This window comes from Hippoglossus hippoglossus, chromosome 5, assembly GCF_009819705.1.
Source record: "Hippoglossus hippoglossus isolate fHipHip1 chromosome 5, fHipHip1.pri, whole genome shotgun sequence".
In the NCBI taxonomy this organism is placed as follows: domain Eukaryota; kingdom Metazoa; phylum Chordata; class Actinopteri; order Pleuronectiformes; family Pleuronectidae; genus Hippoglossus; species Hippoglossus hippoglossus.
The window spans coordinates 11895154-11910588 of record NC_047155.1 but is presented as its reverse complement, the minus strand read 5'-3'; the positions used below and the strand labels follow the sequence as shown (position 1 = coordinate 11910588).

The following is a 15435-nucleotide window of genomic DNA, read 5'->3' as shown; positions in this document are numbered from 1 at the left end:
ACACATTCTAATCCACAGTGGAGGCTGAATCATACTTCATGCTGCTTCTCCCCAACCCTTCAACATGTTGACACTTTCTCCTCCCACAAACACTTTGTTGGTCGTCTTAACACATTTGAATGTGAACAACTTCACATCACGCTGCATCGCAGTCGAGCTGCACCGGGGTCAGTCTGAAGCCTGACGTGCCAATCCAGCAGTCACATCTTGGACTCTTGTCAGGTAATAAGTCCATCGATCTTATGTGTGATTGTCCGTTTTAATCAATTTAATGTGATGACTTGATCCACATCTTGCTTCCTAGAAAACTCTTTTATTTTACTATTATTTGTGTTTATCCATGTGTACCATCACTGATTGTCTTTATAACTCGTAGGCTGCAAATCAGCACAGACAAGATGCTGTTTGGGTTCTTTGTGTTGTCTTTTGGGTGCTTCATGGACATGGGATTGTGTACTGCAGGTAAGAACATTTTATTCACCTCAGGTTTTTACTGAGAAATAGCACTAACACATTAGAACAATGTAGATGTATATTGAGTTTTTCTTTTTATAACTCAAATGAAAGTGAGTGAATGTGCAGTGCAGATCAGACTGATTTTAATAAAAAAAATATTATTAAAAAATAAGCTTTTATTTACGGATACTGACATTTATTATTAAGTTTGATCGCACACTGTATTTGTATTTCATTGTGGTGGCAGATTTTTCCTCAACCAAATTTTCAAACGTTATTACTGCTGGATTTGATCAAAGTTTTTCAGGCTTGACAAGACTTAAATACATAAACTGTCAGATGGGATGAATATCAAAGTGTAGCGCCACATCCTGTCCAACTCTTGTAGAAAAACAACATGAGGAAGCAAGCCAGTTGAAACCCTCACAAAAAAATGGTAATAAATCCAGTGTATGGAGCGAACAAAGACCCTGTGTTCGGAGTGGCCAAACAGTGACAGGGGTTTGAAGAGCTTGTCTACGTGTCATCTTTTGAAAAGGAGGATCTGACGGTTGTCAGGATCACCCTGTGGCGACGGATCCCTGAGGGCTTGGCCTGAATTGAGGCTTTTGATACTCTTTGACTGCCCTCCCATCTCACAGTGCCATGGCATTGAGACTCTTTGAATTGACACACTGCTCCAAATAGATTGAAGTCTACAAACTTTTTTTTAAGAAGAGGAGAGTGGCCAGATCGCTAGGATACCGGAAACTTGTCGTGACAAGAAGATCAAAAACAGGCATCCACAAGCTCCACCTCAGACACATCATGATGTCAGATTAGAGAGTGAAAATGGTCTCTGCACCGACGTCTTTGATTCTGATCAATTTAGGATGAACATCAGGTCTGAGAAATGTTTGTGGGTGAATAATAAAACCTGGAGTTACACTTTCACTGTAATGTAACTAAATATTTGATACCATTCCAACTTTTCAGTTTCAGTCCAGAAATGATGGATGGTGCTTTCCATTATTTATTTTACATTTTTAATAATATTTTATCTCATTAAAAAAGAGAATAACATACAATTGACTCCTTCTAAGATCAGATAAGATAATAAGTGAAAGATCTAAACCTTTCACTACAGACAGATATTCTAAGTAGAGAAAGTATGTGACCTATTTGAAAATTGAGGCCAGGGGATCACCCAAGTCAGTAGGATTCAATCTCTGGGGGCCGTAAACAATTCCATGTTTATCCTTCTAACAAGGTGGTGGTGCGACCAGCCAACCAACTGCCCAGCATTGTCATCCTTAGAGCCAAATCACTATCGCCACTAAAACCCTGTTAGATACACAGTCGTGCTGCAGTTGACAGCTCATAAAACAACACCTTTAAAAAAAGGTTTAGAAGTTGGTGAACGACTGGTCTGAACTTGTTCCTTGTCTTCCTCCCTCACTCACCATCAGTGCCAACAGAGCTGAGAATCACAACAATAAAGGTAGTTCATCTATTCCTTTCTGCCTTGTGTAAACTTCACATCCCTGTGAATACAAGACTGAAGATTACATTTCACTGATTGACTTTTGACATGTTCCCTTATAGCAAGAGCCATATACGGTTTCCAAGGGCTCACAACTGGAAGGCTTTTGTATGGACCTGCTGTCGGAAGTAGCCAAGAAACTGGGCTTCAAGTACAGAGTGCAGCTGGTGAAGGATGGTTCGTATGGCCGGCAGGATGACAACGGCAACTGGAATGGGATGATTGGAGAGGTGGTGAGAGGGGTGAGTACATGAAAACTGGCATTTGAAGAGGTCATGGGCCAGGAAAGCACTCTGCACAAGCTTGAATTACCCAGCTGGCATCTGTGATTAGCAATTGATGCATTCGGAATAAGCAAAAATATGTGGCGTGAACAATGTTGTTGCGGAAATTAAAAACTCTTTAAGCCCACATGGACTTTCTATAAATAAACTGCAAAGCCTTTAATAGTGTTTAACTAATGTCAAATGTATTTATGACTTCCCTACAGGAAGCAGACCTTGCAATCGCTCCACTGACTCTCACTGCAGCGCGAGAGAAAGCTGTGGGCATGACCAAACCATTCATGCAGACAGGAATCAGCCTCCTGCTGAGGAAGGACATCTCAGAGGAATCAGGCCTCTTCGATTTCCTCTCCCCCTTTACAGCCGAGACCTGGGTTGGCATCCTCGTTGCCTATCTGGGGACGGCTGCAAGCATCTTTATAGTCACCAGGTTGGTGATACTAGTTGAATTTGTGATTTATGTAACTTCTGTAAACTCAATTTAATTGATCACGTTTATTCACCGCCATTTGGTGCATGCGTAACATGAATAAAACTAAAATACGTCAGCAAGATTCTCATCAGCAATGATGGTGATGACAACTATTATTTCAATCAAAAGACCCCTAGCAACCAAAGTAACATATTGTCATATGTAGTTATTTTCATATCTACTTATTTTATCTACTCATTTTTCTGCTAATATTTCCTCTCTTTGCCAGCAGTGCTGTTACATAAATAACATATCTTTTTTTTATGAATGCAGACTCAGCCCATGTGAGTGGAGTCAGCCTCAGACTGAAGAGAACAGATTCAGCCTCCTCCACAGTCTGTGGTACACAGCTGGAGCTCTGACTCTTCAAGGTAAAACCAGACACTACAACAAACTGAGATCACAATCTCTGGACTTCACAAAGAGGCTCATTTGTCTCTGTGTTATTTTTGTGTGTGTTTTCAGGCGTTGGTCCTCACCCCAGAGCTCTGTCGGGGCGTGTTGTCTGCTGCAGCTGGTGGTTATTCACCATCGTCCTCCTGTCCTGTTATTTCTCCAACCTCAGCTCCCCTAAGAGCCAGGAGTCCAATCAGCTGATGGTGAAAGGGTTTGAGGACTTGGCCAATCAGGACACAATAGAGTATGGCTGCCTGGCTGGATCGTCCACCCTTGCCTTCTTTAAGGTGAGAATGAAGATGTTGATCTCTCAGATTTTAAGACTTGAATTACCTCTGGTGCACTGGATCACTAATCTCAGTTTTTTTTCGCTCTGACCATTTTCTTCACCCAGAATTCAAACAACCCGGTCTATCGGAGAATCTATGAGCACATGGAGAGAACTAAGAGTTTTGTGTCTTCGATGGACGAAGGGGTCCGGCGAGCAAAAGAGGGCAACTTTGCTTTTATTGGAGAGTCTGTCTCCCTGGACTTGGCAGTAGCACGGCATTGTGAACTGCTCAGAGCTCATGAAGTCATCGGCATGAGAGGATACAGCATTGCTACCTCTCTTGGTGAGGCTGCTCACTTTGTAATCTCAAGAAATAGTAATAATTTTTTTAAATGGTGTAGCTAAAATTAAACATGTCATTGTCTCCAAGGTTCCCCCTTGATAAAGAACCTCAGTGTAGCCATCCTTCAACTGAGTGAGGCCGGAGAGCTGGCTTACCTGCAAGGCAAGTGGTGGGCCAGCAGTTGCATCGCAGACAAGGCCAAGTCTTCAGCCGCTCACCCGCACAGCCTCAAGGGGATGTTCCTGGTTCTTTCTCTGGGCTTGGGGTTGGGAGCACTGCTGGCCATCCAGGAGCTCACCTCCAAGAGTCGCAGAAGTGCAGGGGAGCAGAGGGTACGTTCATGTGCACTCGTAAACCACACTACTGCTTCAAATGCATCCAAACGCTCAAATGCAGAAGACACAACCTTACAGTTGTACTTCCACACACAGGCCAAACATTTGTCTGGATGCTTTGAGGCACATGTTTGTTGCAAATTCTTGTTCGATAAAACTTTTAGCAAAGCGAAACTAATTGATCATTATCAATGAACATCTTGTAATGAATCTAGTAAAGGACCACTTTTAACTTTTGTGTCTACATACAGACCGTTTTCTAAATCTCTTTCATATGTGTTTCATTAACACTGGCATATCTTGGCATCGGACCCCAATATTTACCAAAGCCTTTGAGTCCCCTCCAAGATTTTGCCACAAGATTCTGGCACAAGAGATAAGACAAATTAGAAATGCCAAAATCTCTATGGTGTCTATCTGGGTACTTTCTCACTGTTTGACTTGAATTCATAATTTTGTTAAGTGAGTTTTGTGTTGCAAGCTGCTTCTTGGTATTAGTGTTGTTTGAAACATTTACATAAAATTCATCCATGTATTAATAAACTGATTTGTTTCTTTTGTTTCTATTAATATGTCCTTCCCTCAGAAGTCCTGCTGCACTGTGCTGACTGAAGAACTGAGTCTGCGCTTGAGGACAATCAATGCAAACAAACCCCAGGAAAATGTAGACATGGATAAAGAAAAAGCATAGACATTATGTTGATGTCAGAAATTTGTTTAGTTTTAACGACAGCAACAAAACTCTGATTATGTCTTCTAACTTGTGTGAAAAAATTTTCACAATTAATTCCAATATTTAACAGAAACCTGAATTATTCACATTAATCATAGCATTAATTAAACATTGGGTTTTGAACTTCATAACTTTTACAACAAAAAATTTAAGAACTCACACTTTATTAAAATAATCAGTTTATTGATATTAGTACAAATGCTACAATTTCGATGAAAAAGCAAACATAGTTTAAATACTATGAATGATACTTGTTGAAATGTTTACACTTGAAAAAATGACTAACAGTGATCATGTATTTTCTAAGTAACCTTTTTATGACTCAGTTGGCAATGGCATCAAATGAAATCAACAAACTATTTTGAAAAATTATTTTATGCATACAAACTTTTGTCTGTAAACATCCCAGCATAATGAATACAACAGTGTGGATTGTAAACATCACAGCAGGCCTAAAATAATAAAAACTCTAACTGTGTAACTCTGCTTCATGTCTTCATGTATCTAGAAAGTAAATCACAACTGCTTTATGACTTTCCTCTTATTTGTTTTTAAATCCAAACTCCCTGGAATTTTTAGTATTAGGAAATAATTTTATTGTTCACATGTATTTCCATCATGGCCAAAAGATGGAGATGAGGCAAATCAGCCTGACTAATGTCTATGACAATCTGTTCCACTCCAGTCCACCAAGTGGCAGTAATGCAGGAGATCATGACCAGGGCTTTTTTTGGAGGGAAAAAATGTTTTCTTAGAGAACTTTGTTGGAAATGCATGGAGTTCCTGCAAATTGTTACTGTTACTGGGGAAAGTTGCTGCAGCAGAAGTGAAGCTTTTTTTTGTCCTCTTGCACTCCTTTGTGTTTTCGTCGTTGCTCATCTTCCTCATCTGAAGGAAAATATTGTCTTTGAAGTCTCAAATCTAATCTGTCGTATGATCTAAAACACACACAGAAGTTAAAAACAAAAAACAGGATTTAATACAACCACTTGACTTTTGTATCTGTTTTTATTTTAATTTCCAAATATGAATCACAATTGATTCATGACTCACCATCGGGAAAAAGTGGCGATTTACAGTGGATTTCTCGAATCTTTTGGTCAAACAGGGTCCTCATCTCCCTCTGCAGAGTCCCTTCACGTTGCCCTGCGTCAGCTGGCACACAGGAGGGCACAAACTCCAGGCTGTCTGTGCTGCCGCCGCTGCTGCCTGATGTGCTGTCCGACAGGCAGAGACCGTTGGGTACCTGTTTCAGCTGGTTACTGTAGCTGCCATATATTGGTGCTCGATGCGTCTGCCATTGGAAAGCAGGTTTCTGGTTCACCATGTGAGGGGAGGTAGTTGGTTTTCGAGGGCAACTACGTGAGCGGGCCTTTGTCCGTATCAGGGTAAATGGCCGGGGTGTGGCTGGAGCCTCCAGGGTCCGTCTTACCCTGGCAGGGGAAGGTGGAGGGATAAGCGGACTAGATTTGGCTTCAGGCTGGGAAAGAGGCTGTGGCACAGGCTGATGCTGAGGGAGTGAATCAGTCAAACTCTGAGTTTCTCGTGGTTTTTCGGGGTCTGTACCAGTTTCTGGTTCTACTGGTAATTTGTCTGATGGTTTAGGCTCCTCTTGTTTTATTGTGTGAACGGTCTCCTGCTCTGCACAGCTTGACTCTGGTGGTTCATGAAGTTCATTCTCTGCTTCTTCTTGAATTGGATTTTGGCTGTCGGGAGCAGGACCGTCTGGACACGAAGCCTGGGAAGAGGTCTCAAGGTCAAAGCTCTCGGCTATCACACAGGGAGCAGCCCCCATGTGGTGGGAGTCAGTGGAGGACATCCGGCTGAAGATTCGTCTCCTTGTCTCGGCTGATTCATGAATTTTAACTCTGTGAGCTCGCCTCACTGGCTCGCTCATGGCCCCTTTGTGGATGGCACCCTTGGCTGCTGGCCCTTGTGCCAGAAAAGACAGTTCCCCGTTCCTGCTGTCCTGAGAGATGTTATCCAGATCCTTGCGGAAATAGAGAGCACGTCCATCTTCCGAGGACTGGACGGAGAAGTCCAGAGACGTCTGCCGTGGAGGACCCTTCATGTGCTTCTTAGCTGCTTTCTGGATGTGTTTTCTGGCAGCTTGCACTGCATTCGAGGGTTTGATCTGTTTTGTAGAGGACACAGAAAGGTTTTAAGATATACTTTTTAAAATTAAACTGAAATTTGATATGTATGTTTTAGATTTTGAAACTGCTCACCTTTCCTGTTATATCATAGATAGCAACATGAACAAAAATGGATGACTCTGCCATCCCCTCCAGGTACACATGCCGATAACCTGAAAATTTAGCACAACACATTTATTCATAATAAAAGAATAATTTAAGATTTTGGGAAATATGATGTTTTGTAAAACTGACAAGTCCTAGTTTTATGAAGGGTTTGAGGCTTTTTCTTTGCTAAGTGCAGCAACTTCTTGCGGAGTCTTGTATAATTAATTGAACTTTTACTTTAGATCTTTCTATGTCATGTACCTGGCATCATACTGGTGAAAGCCACAGTCCTCTGTCCAATGAAATTTTGCCCAATGGGATCATGATCCCACACCTGGAAACGCACCAGGGCAATCTGTGGCATCTGAATATTGAAGACGAGGGTCTCCTCCCACATCGGGTTGAAACCTGAGTGATGATAGAAGGGCAGTTACACAGGCTGAAAAGCATAAACTTGGTACGGCCTGACCTGAATTTTAGTGTGCACAGATACCGTTATCATCCACGACCCTGGTCTGCTGCTTGGAACAATCATTACTTAGACCGATGATCTCAACCTCTACAAAGGGATCAATAATCTGAAAGTTTAAAAAAATGGGGACGATTTTAGAGATAAAAGTTTTTCAGGGTTCATAATAATGTTTCCATGTCTGATATTTTTGACCTCACCTCTCCTCTGTCCCCAAACATGGAGTCTTTAGGTTTGGGAAGCTGCTGTCCACTGATGATCTTGAGCACTAACTGTGTCTTTCTGCGTCCCGGCAGAGGATCCTCCAACATGGGGTTGAAGGCAGCTGATCAAAACAAAAAGGTTTACACGTCTTGACATAATGACAGCTGCCATTCACTCCTCACAAACTGCATCATACACATACCTTTATACATGCACTTAGGCTTCAGAATATAACCACAGTTTCCATTGGTTGAGAACTTGGCTTGGTTCAGTTCGAGCATGCGTCCCTCTGTTTGATAGTTCATCGCAACTAAAATCAAACAAACACAAACAAATGAAAAGCTGCAACAATAAAAAACTGAAATCGTATTGTTTTTTTTTTTACTGAGGCACTGCTATAGTCTCTTATGTTCTGACCCATATGGCATCCTGTATTCCAGTATGGTTGAGGGTTGAAGTTGCTGGAGTCCACTCTGTAGTTGGATGGGTAGACTCTGAGGAGCTGGCGCTGGTTGAAACGCACCAGCTCACCTGGCTTCAGCTGTAAGATCTGGTTCATAACAGTCTCATTGAGGGACGAGACCTGCCAACTGTTCAAAAACGCTTCCAGAGACAAAATAGCATCAAGCATCCATTCTCAAAACTTACAATGAATAGTCTCATTTATTGATGATAAATATATGCAAACAAGTTGGATGTTCGCTTTAATTTCTTTTGAATTTACCTTGTGATTCTATGTCGTGGACACGAACAGATTTCGTGTATTTGACCAGGTCAGAAAGAGCTCGAGACAGCCTCATTGTTTTCCTCTTCCTGGTGGAACATTTACAGACACACAGTACAAGTGTGACAAACTATACAAGGAACATTAGATTACTAAAGCATCTAAATTCAATGATTAATAGTCTTACTTTGGGTGGTAAACAATTTGGGTCCTTTCCCTGCTGCTGCTGTAGTCTGATTCTCCTTCAGACATTGACTTGTTTTTCACTCGAATTGTCTTTTTCCTCTGAAAAATACACATTTTATACTATAGACTAAATAGTGAGCTTGTCCAGGGAGACAAATTTATTATTTGCATTTTTATTTGTGTAAGAATTAAGTGGGAGGAAGATCCTTCAAAAGCATTTGAAAATATTTGTCAACCTTTCGTTTGAAGCTCCTCATGATCGATCTGCCAAATCGTCTCTTCTTCTTAGGTTGATTTTTAGAAGTAACACTATTGTCATCCTGGAACAGTCAAAGGTAATATATTAGCAAGCCAACTAACCAACTAATAAATCAACTAACCAACCAACCAACCAACCAATCAATCAATCAATCAATCAATCAATCAATCAATCAATCAACCAACCAACCCACCCATCTACCCATCTACCCACCTACCCACCTACCTAGTTACCAACCATCCATCCAACCAACTAACCAACCAATCAATCAATCAATCAATCAACCAACCAACCCACCCACCCACCCATCTACCTACCTTCCGACCAACCAGCCCAAACCCAACCAACCTACCAACCATCCATCAATCAATCCATGTTTCACTTGCCTGTGGGTCATCGTCATCTTCCTCCTCTTCCTCATCATCACCAGTGTCTTCATCAGAGACATCACCTTCCTCAGCATCGGGGTCGAGGTTTGCCGGCAGCTTTTTACCCTGAAAAAAATAAACAATAACATTTTCAAGTAATAGGCACTTAGTTCTTTTGTCTCTTTTATCACTTAATAGAGAATATCATGTGTTGCTGACAACAACTTTACCTTGACTAGAACTTTTCCTTTCAGTATCTCAGGGGAGGGCAGCTTCTTGAAGTCATGCACGTTGACTGTGGACAGGTCCAGTTTGTCCTGCAGCACTTCTCTCAGGTACTCAGCCATCTTTTTCTGCTGAGGCACAGTGCAGTGGTTCTCTATGGACAAGATCACTGGGTACCTGGGATAGAGGGTTGAGGGTGTGTTACTTGAATTACTGATGCTATTCACTGTTACAGGTTGTGAAACTCACTGTGATTTCGTGAAGGCATATTTGTCGATCGTTTCAATAACGTCTTTGAAGAGGATTTTTGATGTCAAGGTGTAACCATGGTGGATAATGGGCTCTCCATCGGGTCCATCCCAGCAGTCCACTGAAAGAGCAAAGAGAAATTGCATTACCTGGACTGTGAGGCCTCTGTTGAGATGAAGTTACCGCAATGATAGCTGAGCCTCTGCTTTTTCAGGCTCTTACCCTCCACACAGCGACAGCCTGCCTGGAGAACATAGGCATACATTTCCACCCTGGACTGAGACAGTAGCTGGTCACCTGTCAGGTAGGTGTTGTGTGATGTGGAAATGAAGTAGTTACACAGAGGCTGTGTCATGTCCTGGTTCACCTGATTGTGCTCGGGGTTGAAGATGTCCCCTGCGGGACTCCGCATGTAGTTGGTGAAACCTGAAGTGAAAAAAGTTTCAGACCAGTGGTTTTATTTGAACCTTGATGTCATGTGATGTGATGCAAATATGTGCATTCGACATACCATCGATACCCAGTACCGTACGCTGCAGGTTCTCAGGACATGGCTCAAACTTTGCCACTATGTCAACTAGATACTCTTTGGCCAGGCCTCGCATCTGTGGAATAAACACCATCAGAAATCATCTTTACTGATGCAAATAATTGTGATGTTTTTTGCTCAGTTTTTTATACCTTCTGTTCATTTTCCAGGAAACGTGTAAGGTCGTGGAGATCCATGACTTCTTTCTGGTTGCTATAGGAGATCATTATCAGATAGAGGTCTCTGCGTGTGGAAATCATCTTGTAGAACAAACAAAATTCTTCAAAGCCCAGAGAGCCTTGGTTGTCGTCTGTGTCTGCCTCCTACAGATAGAGACAAAAGGGTTGAATCAGCCAGAGTCAACTCTCTCCGTATGTGTGATCTGATGTAACCACCCTGCCAAAGAAAATACAGCACCCATCTGAAGGATATATGTCTGTCAACATCCAACATGATGATGCCATCATCATCAGGAAGCGAGGATAGTGAGCTACTGAACTAAGAACATATTGCAGTGCAGCTGAAGCCATCTGTTCAGCAGTGGTCATATGGTCTTCCTGTGATACTCAGTCCTGCCAAAATACTGTCTATACATATTTTTATGTTGGCTCCATCTCAATTCGTTTGTCTTAGCCATGCTAGCAGCATAGTGTGGCTCTGTTAATGGGATTGTTGGTCTGTTTGTCGGCCCACCTTTGGTGCAGACTGGAATGCATTAAAAACTATAAATAAGATTGCCATGACATTAAAATATAAATATGGTTATGGTCCTGGTATGCAGCCCTGGTTATCCAATATTTCTCTCTAACTTCACTATGGTTTTGACATTTGTGGCTTTGAGTTAAATGTCAGGCATTTTGTCATTTTGCTATAAACAGGACATGCACAACAAAATTTTGGTTGATTAGCTAAATTAGCATGCTAACATGATTAACAAAGATGGCGACCATGGTAAACACCAGTTAACTAGCATTTATAGCGCATAGCACAGGTGTTGCTAAGTGTAGCTTCGCAGCCTCACAGAGCGGTTTGCGTCTGAGTCTGTTAGCTTAGTTCTAAGCTGCTGTACAAAACACAACAAAGTCAGCAGCTAAATCTTGTAGCTTAATTGTGTTTTGCAGGCACTCAGCCCCAGTGGTTAGGACATTATTGACACTAGATTACTAAAAAAGCAAACACTCAGAGGTAGCATCGATGGTGGGTCATGGATGTGGATGGTGGATGTAAGTCTTACTTGAAACATGTCTTTGACTTTCTGTTTGGGTAAATTCACATTGAGTTTGTGGAGCAGTTGGTGAACTTCTCCGATGCTCAAGGTGCCGTCTCCGTTTTTGTCGGCCTCAGAGAAAGTCTGCTGTAGCCACGTGAGGCTGCAGTTAAGGAACAAGGATCATGATCTGGTGAGTTCACATGTGTTGACTATTCTTAGCTTCCTGTATGATTTGTCCAGCTGTTAAGTTCAGATTGTTTTTGTCATCACTTTTAGGCTGATTGACCAGTTTAAAATGAAATGAGGGCTTTAAAACTCTTGTCATTGAGAGATTGAACATGTGCCTGCTTGGTTGAAAAAAGGATATTGATCACGGGTTCGTTGCCGCCGGGCCAGACTGTCTTCGTCGCTGATACCGGCCATGAGGTATTTCAGCCCAGAGATCCAGGTGCGGGCCTCCTCTGCGTTATTGGAGACCAGGTCCAGGGACTTCACTCGCTCCCCATAGTAAATACTGAAGCAGCAGTTTGGGTCGAAACGGTTGTCCGCGTACCTCCGGAAGATCTCTGATTTTTTCCCCTCACAGACTTCATGGATTGAATCAATAGTTACTGAAACGGAGGAAGGGAGGCTGATCACTGATCTACAAACACCTTTGTCAGAATTTAACGCAGCACACTTGGCAGTGGGGTTTGTGAGATGCCATGGTGTTTCAAGGGTTATTCTCTACTAGGCAAAGCAATTCTCGGACTCTGATATTTTGTCACGTTTGACATATGTCTTAAATTTGATTCATCATGGTCTTAAATAGGCTTAAATTGAACTCGTTGAAGGTAGAAACCTGCAGAAACCTGCAGAAACCCTGTCAATGTTTTTATTTATATCTTCAAATATGGATGTAATGCACAGTTTCTTTGATAAAAATCCAGGATTATTAAAACAGATTTATGATGGATTATATACATATAGAGTTTAGGCATGCTTTTGCAAGGATTTTCCTTATATATTCATATGAAATGAAATCTTTACAACAAATAAATCAAATCAGCAGCTGTTTAGCAAACTTTTTATAGGATCTTTTCCGATAAAGCATAAAAGTACAATTTTACTATTGTTACATTTATGAGCAAATACTGCTTTTAATATTTATCAAATATATTTTCGGGCAGAGGGATCAGAGTATTTGTTGATGCCTCTACGTTGGTGCCTCTCAAAACTATAGAATGAGGTTAACGTGCAAGCTTAACCTGAACAGAGGGAAGGACAACAGGATTCTGCAGCCCCACTGAGAGAAGACACGGTTCAGTCTATTTATTCTTCTCCTAATCTTTGATTGGTCTAATTGGTCGATTAGTGATGGTGATTTTACAGCATCTACTATCTTGTCATGTGTTCATCCACAAAGTGCATACGGCCGAGAAATGAATATTCCGATGTTCAGCTCTCTGAATTCCGAGTGATGATGGCTCACTTTTGGCCTTGTCGTGTTTCCTGGACGGCCGCCATCGGACGCAGGACTTGTGCTCGTCCAGGTAAAAGAAGCGGACCAGACCCTTCTTCTTCCCCTTCATTTTGGTCATCTGAGTGCCAGTCTGCATGTTGCACATACACCTCTCCACTGCACGACAGCACAAGGAGACATTTGTTATCAATGGTCAGTACAGTCAAACTCTAACCCAAACATCAGATTCAGTTTTGAAATGTAGCATGTTTGCGTTTAATATTGTCCATTTAGCGATTCAGCGATTAAACCAAAAGTGCCATTACTGTTCTGTTGAGATAGTATGTGAGAAATTGCAGTGGACCTACACGTGTTATTAGCAGAGAGACATTATGACTAATTCAAAAACTTCCATGAAGCAGCCGAGCCAAGTGGAGGTTTACCATGTAGCTCTTGTTTATTAGATTATAGGCTGCGTCACAAATGGATTTAAGGAGCTGTTAATGTGTTGATGATAAGAGGCACAAGGGGGTAAAAGACACACAGGCCTCAAATGATGATTGTCTGAAAACCCAAACCAATCAATTATCAGCCGCCTCGCAACGGTTTAAATTACATCTCCGCGCGGCTTTGTTGAAATCTGAAGGGTGCTTTCACGGTTATACAGCATGTCACATCCAACTATTTTATTCTAAGGCCCAGGCCACCCGTCTTCACTGTGAAGCGGTGCATTTGTTTTGTGTGCAGAGAGCAGGTAACCTTTGTTTGTAATCTGAAGCTCAGATACATGTGACGCAACCTGGCACATCATTCAGGCTAATCCTAAAGGATTGTCTACTCTCCATATGCCCATTATCTACTCACAGGCTTCCCAGCTCCCCTGCTTTTCTCTTCTGTTATAAATGGAAATGCCCAAATTTGGGCCATTTACAAGAGCATAACATGGTAAAAAATCCCAAATTGACAGGTTGGGGTTTTAAAATATCACAGTAATGTCGTACGTTTAAAAAACCCTCTTCAGTTTGCAGCAGATTTTAGCGATATTCTGCACTAATGTGAGCGTTTTCAGGAAAAATCATTTCATGAGTCAACAGTCTTACCTATTTGACCCAGCCTCCATTTAGGCTGTGCAACCATGCTGCCCCCAATCCAGAAAAACTCCTCTGCCAATCTTGATATGGACGCTTTCTGCCAGAGTTTTGGTGAGCTCATGATGGACGGGCTGGGGGAGTTCAAGTGGCTCGAGGCCTCTTTCCCCTGATGGCAGGAGCCCCTAGCCAGCGAGGGGGAGAACATCCCTGATGACAGAGACCCTAGGGACTGAAAGGTGGTCTTCTTGGGCGACATGGAGCACTGCGGCGGGCTGCCACTCAGTCCTGGAGACAGAGGGGCCATTCCTGGGTTGATGTTCATCCCTGAATCGTAGATTTGAGTCCAACTATCCAGTCCCATTCACTCCACATGAACCCACCTTCCTCCTCATTCTGCTGGGCTCTTCAGGAAAAGTTAGTTCTCAGGACAGCCTCTTTCATGCAGCTTCTAAAGTCTCAGCATATCTACCAGGTAAAATCCTCCCACATAGGATCAGGGAACAATATTCCCATTCTGAAGCTTCATTCCTCATCCTCCTGTGCTCAATGATCCAGCCATAGTCTTTTTGATTTATTTCTCTCTTGCACCGCAAGAAGGTTTGTAGAGAGGAAGTGTGCAACATGTGTCACTAAATCTTCCTCAAGCTGTAATCCTGGAGTGAGGCTTCAGCCCCGCTCTCATGGAGGGATTTCCACGCAACCAGTAAGCCTCTGAGAAACCAGAGAAGAAGAGGAAGGGTTCATGAGTTAATTTAACTACACTTGTGGCAGCCCCTATCATTATAGGGTGTATAGAAATCATATTATCTGAATAAGCTGTTGTAAAGACAGACTGTATAAGGATTTTCAGTATATCACACTGTTGCAATTGATTAACAAGCAGGAAAAAAAACTGTCTTCAACTATATGCAAAGATCTCCCCCTAGAGGAAACTGAGAGACACACAGTACATGTACACATTTATCTACATCATGTTACTACAGCAAATAAAAGGAGATCCACTGTTATTTAAAAAATATACGGGTAGAGTTACTATATTAGGTATTTGCAAGCTTTCTGTTTTAATTTAGTGCTCCTGCATGTACATATGAAAATCTCACTCTTCTGTTAGTCTTTGTGGTTCAAGGTGAGACAATATACACATTTATTTTATTATATATATTTATACCTTTATTATACAAATTAATAGTTTATGTGGTGATATGAAACAAAAGACATTTTCCCCCTGAGGATATTTTTACTTGTGTCGTTGACAATAGTTGCATAATAGATTATGTAAAATGTTAATTTAAAATTAAAATGCTCAAATGTTAACATATTCTCCCCATAGACTGAATTTAAATATAAACATGACAGCTCCCAAACCAAAGGCCCCCTGGTGGCTGGCTGCCAAGTCATAAACCCTACCTCCTCCATGTTAGTGGA

The 15435-nt window shown here is 41.8% G+C and overlaps 2 protein-coding genes across 2 annotated transcripts; one reads left to right on the top strand and one right to left on the bottom strand.

The window, feature by feature from the left end:
* Positions 1 to 86: 86 nt before the first annotated feature.
* si:dkey-183j2.10 (glutamate receptor U1) lies at positions 87 to 5290 on the top strand. Its single transcript, XM_034586169.1, has 10 exons — positions 87 to 222; positions 377 to 462; positions 1905 to 1936; positions 2041 to 2220; positions 2469 to 2692; positions 3008 to 3105; positions 3200 to 3417; positions 3525 to 3744; positions 3832 to 4076; positions 4666 to 5290. Exons 2-10 carry the CDS (start codon positions 399 to 401, stop codon positions 4768 to 4770), a joined length of 1386 nt encoding a protein of 461 aa, XP_034442060.1. The 5' UTR covers positions 87 to 222; positions 377 to 398; the 3' UTR covers positions 4771 to 5290.
* A 307-nt stretch (positions 5291 to 5597) lies between these two features.
* plch2b (phospholipase C, eta 2b) lies at positions 5598 to 14371 on the bottom strand. The gene is made up of 21 exons (XM_034586168.1): positions 14020 to 14371; positions 12950 to 13096; positions 11846 to 12089; positions 11503 to 11632; positions 10421 to 10591; positions 10251 to 10344; positions 9962 to 10165; positions 9740 to 9860; positions 9496 to 9667; positions 9284 to 9391; positions 8875 to 8958; positions 8640 to 8737; positions 8453 to 8541; positions 8146 to 8331; positions 7931 to 8038; positions 7725 to 7849; positions 7549 to 7633; positions 7317 to 7463; positions 7041 to 7120; positions 5866 to 6946; positions 5598 to 5750 (listed from the first exon to the last, which is right to left on the bottom strand). The coding sequence occupies exons 1-21, from the start codon at positions 14369 to 14371 to the stop codon at positions 5734 to 5736; spliced, it is 3843 nt and encodes a 1280-aa protein (XP_034442059.1). The 3' UTR covers positions 5598 to 5733.
* Between the last annotated feature and the right edge of the window lie 1064 nt (positions 14372 to 15435).

What these genes read in the sequence shown, in the direction of transcription:
- si:dkey-183j2.10 (XM_034586169.1), top strand. Translation starts at nt 399, where the DNA reads ATGCTGTTTGGGTTCTTTGTGTTGTCTTTTGGGTGCTTCATGGACATG. An exon ending in TGGAGCTCTGACTCTTCAAG is followed by an intron (nt 3,106 to 3,199) that starts GTAAAACCAGAC and finishes GTGTGTTTTCAG; the next exon opens with GCGTTGGTCCTCACCCCAGA. An exon ending in GAAGTGCAGGGGAGCAGAGG is followed by an intron (nt 4,077 to 4,665) that starts GTACGTTCATGT and finishes TCCTTCCCTCAG; the next exon opens with AAGTCCTGCTGCACTGTGCT.
- plch2b (XM_034586168.1), bottom strand. Translation starts at nt 14,371, where the DNA reads ATGGGACTGGATAGTTGGACTCAAATCTACGATTCAGGGATGAACATC. An exon ending in ATGGAGGCTGGGTCAAATAG is followed by an intron (nt 13,097 to 14,019) that starts GTAAGACTGTTG and finishes GCTGTCGTGCAG; the next exon opens with TGGAGAGGTGTATGTGCAAC. An exon ending in CAGGGTCGTGGATGATAACG is followed by an intron (nt 7,464 to 7,548) that starts GTATCTGTGCAC and finishes ATCATCACTCAG; the next exon opens with GTTTCAACCCGATGTGGGAG.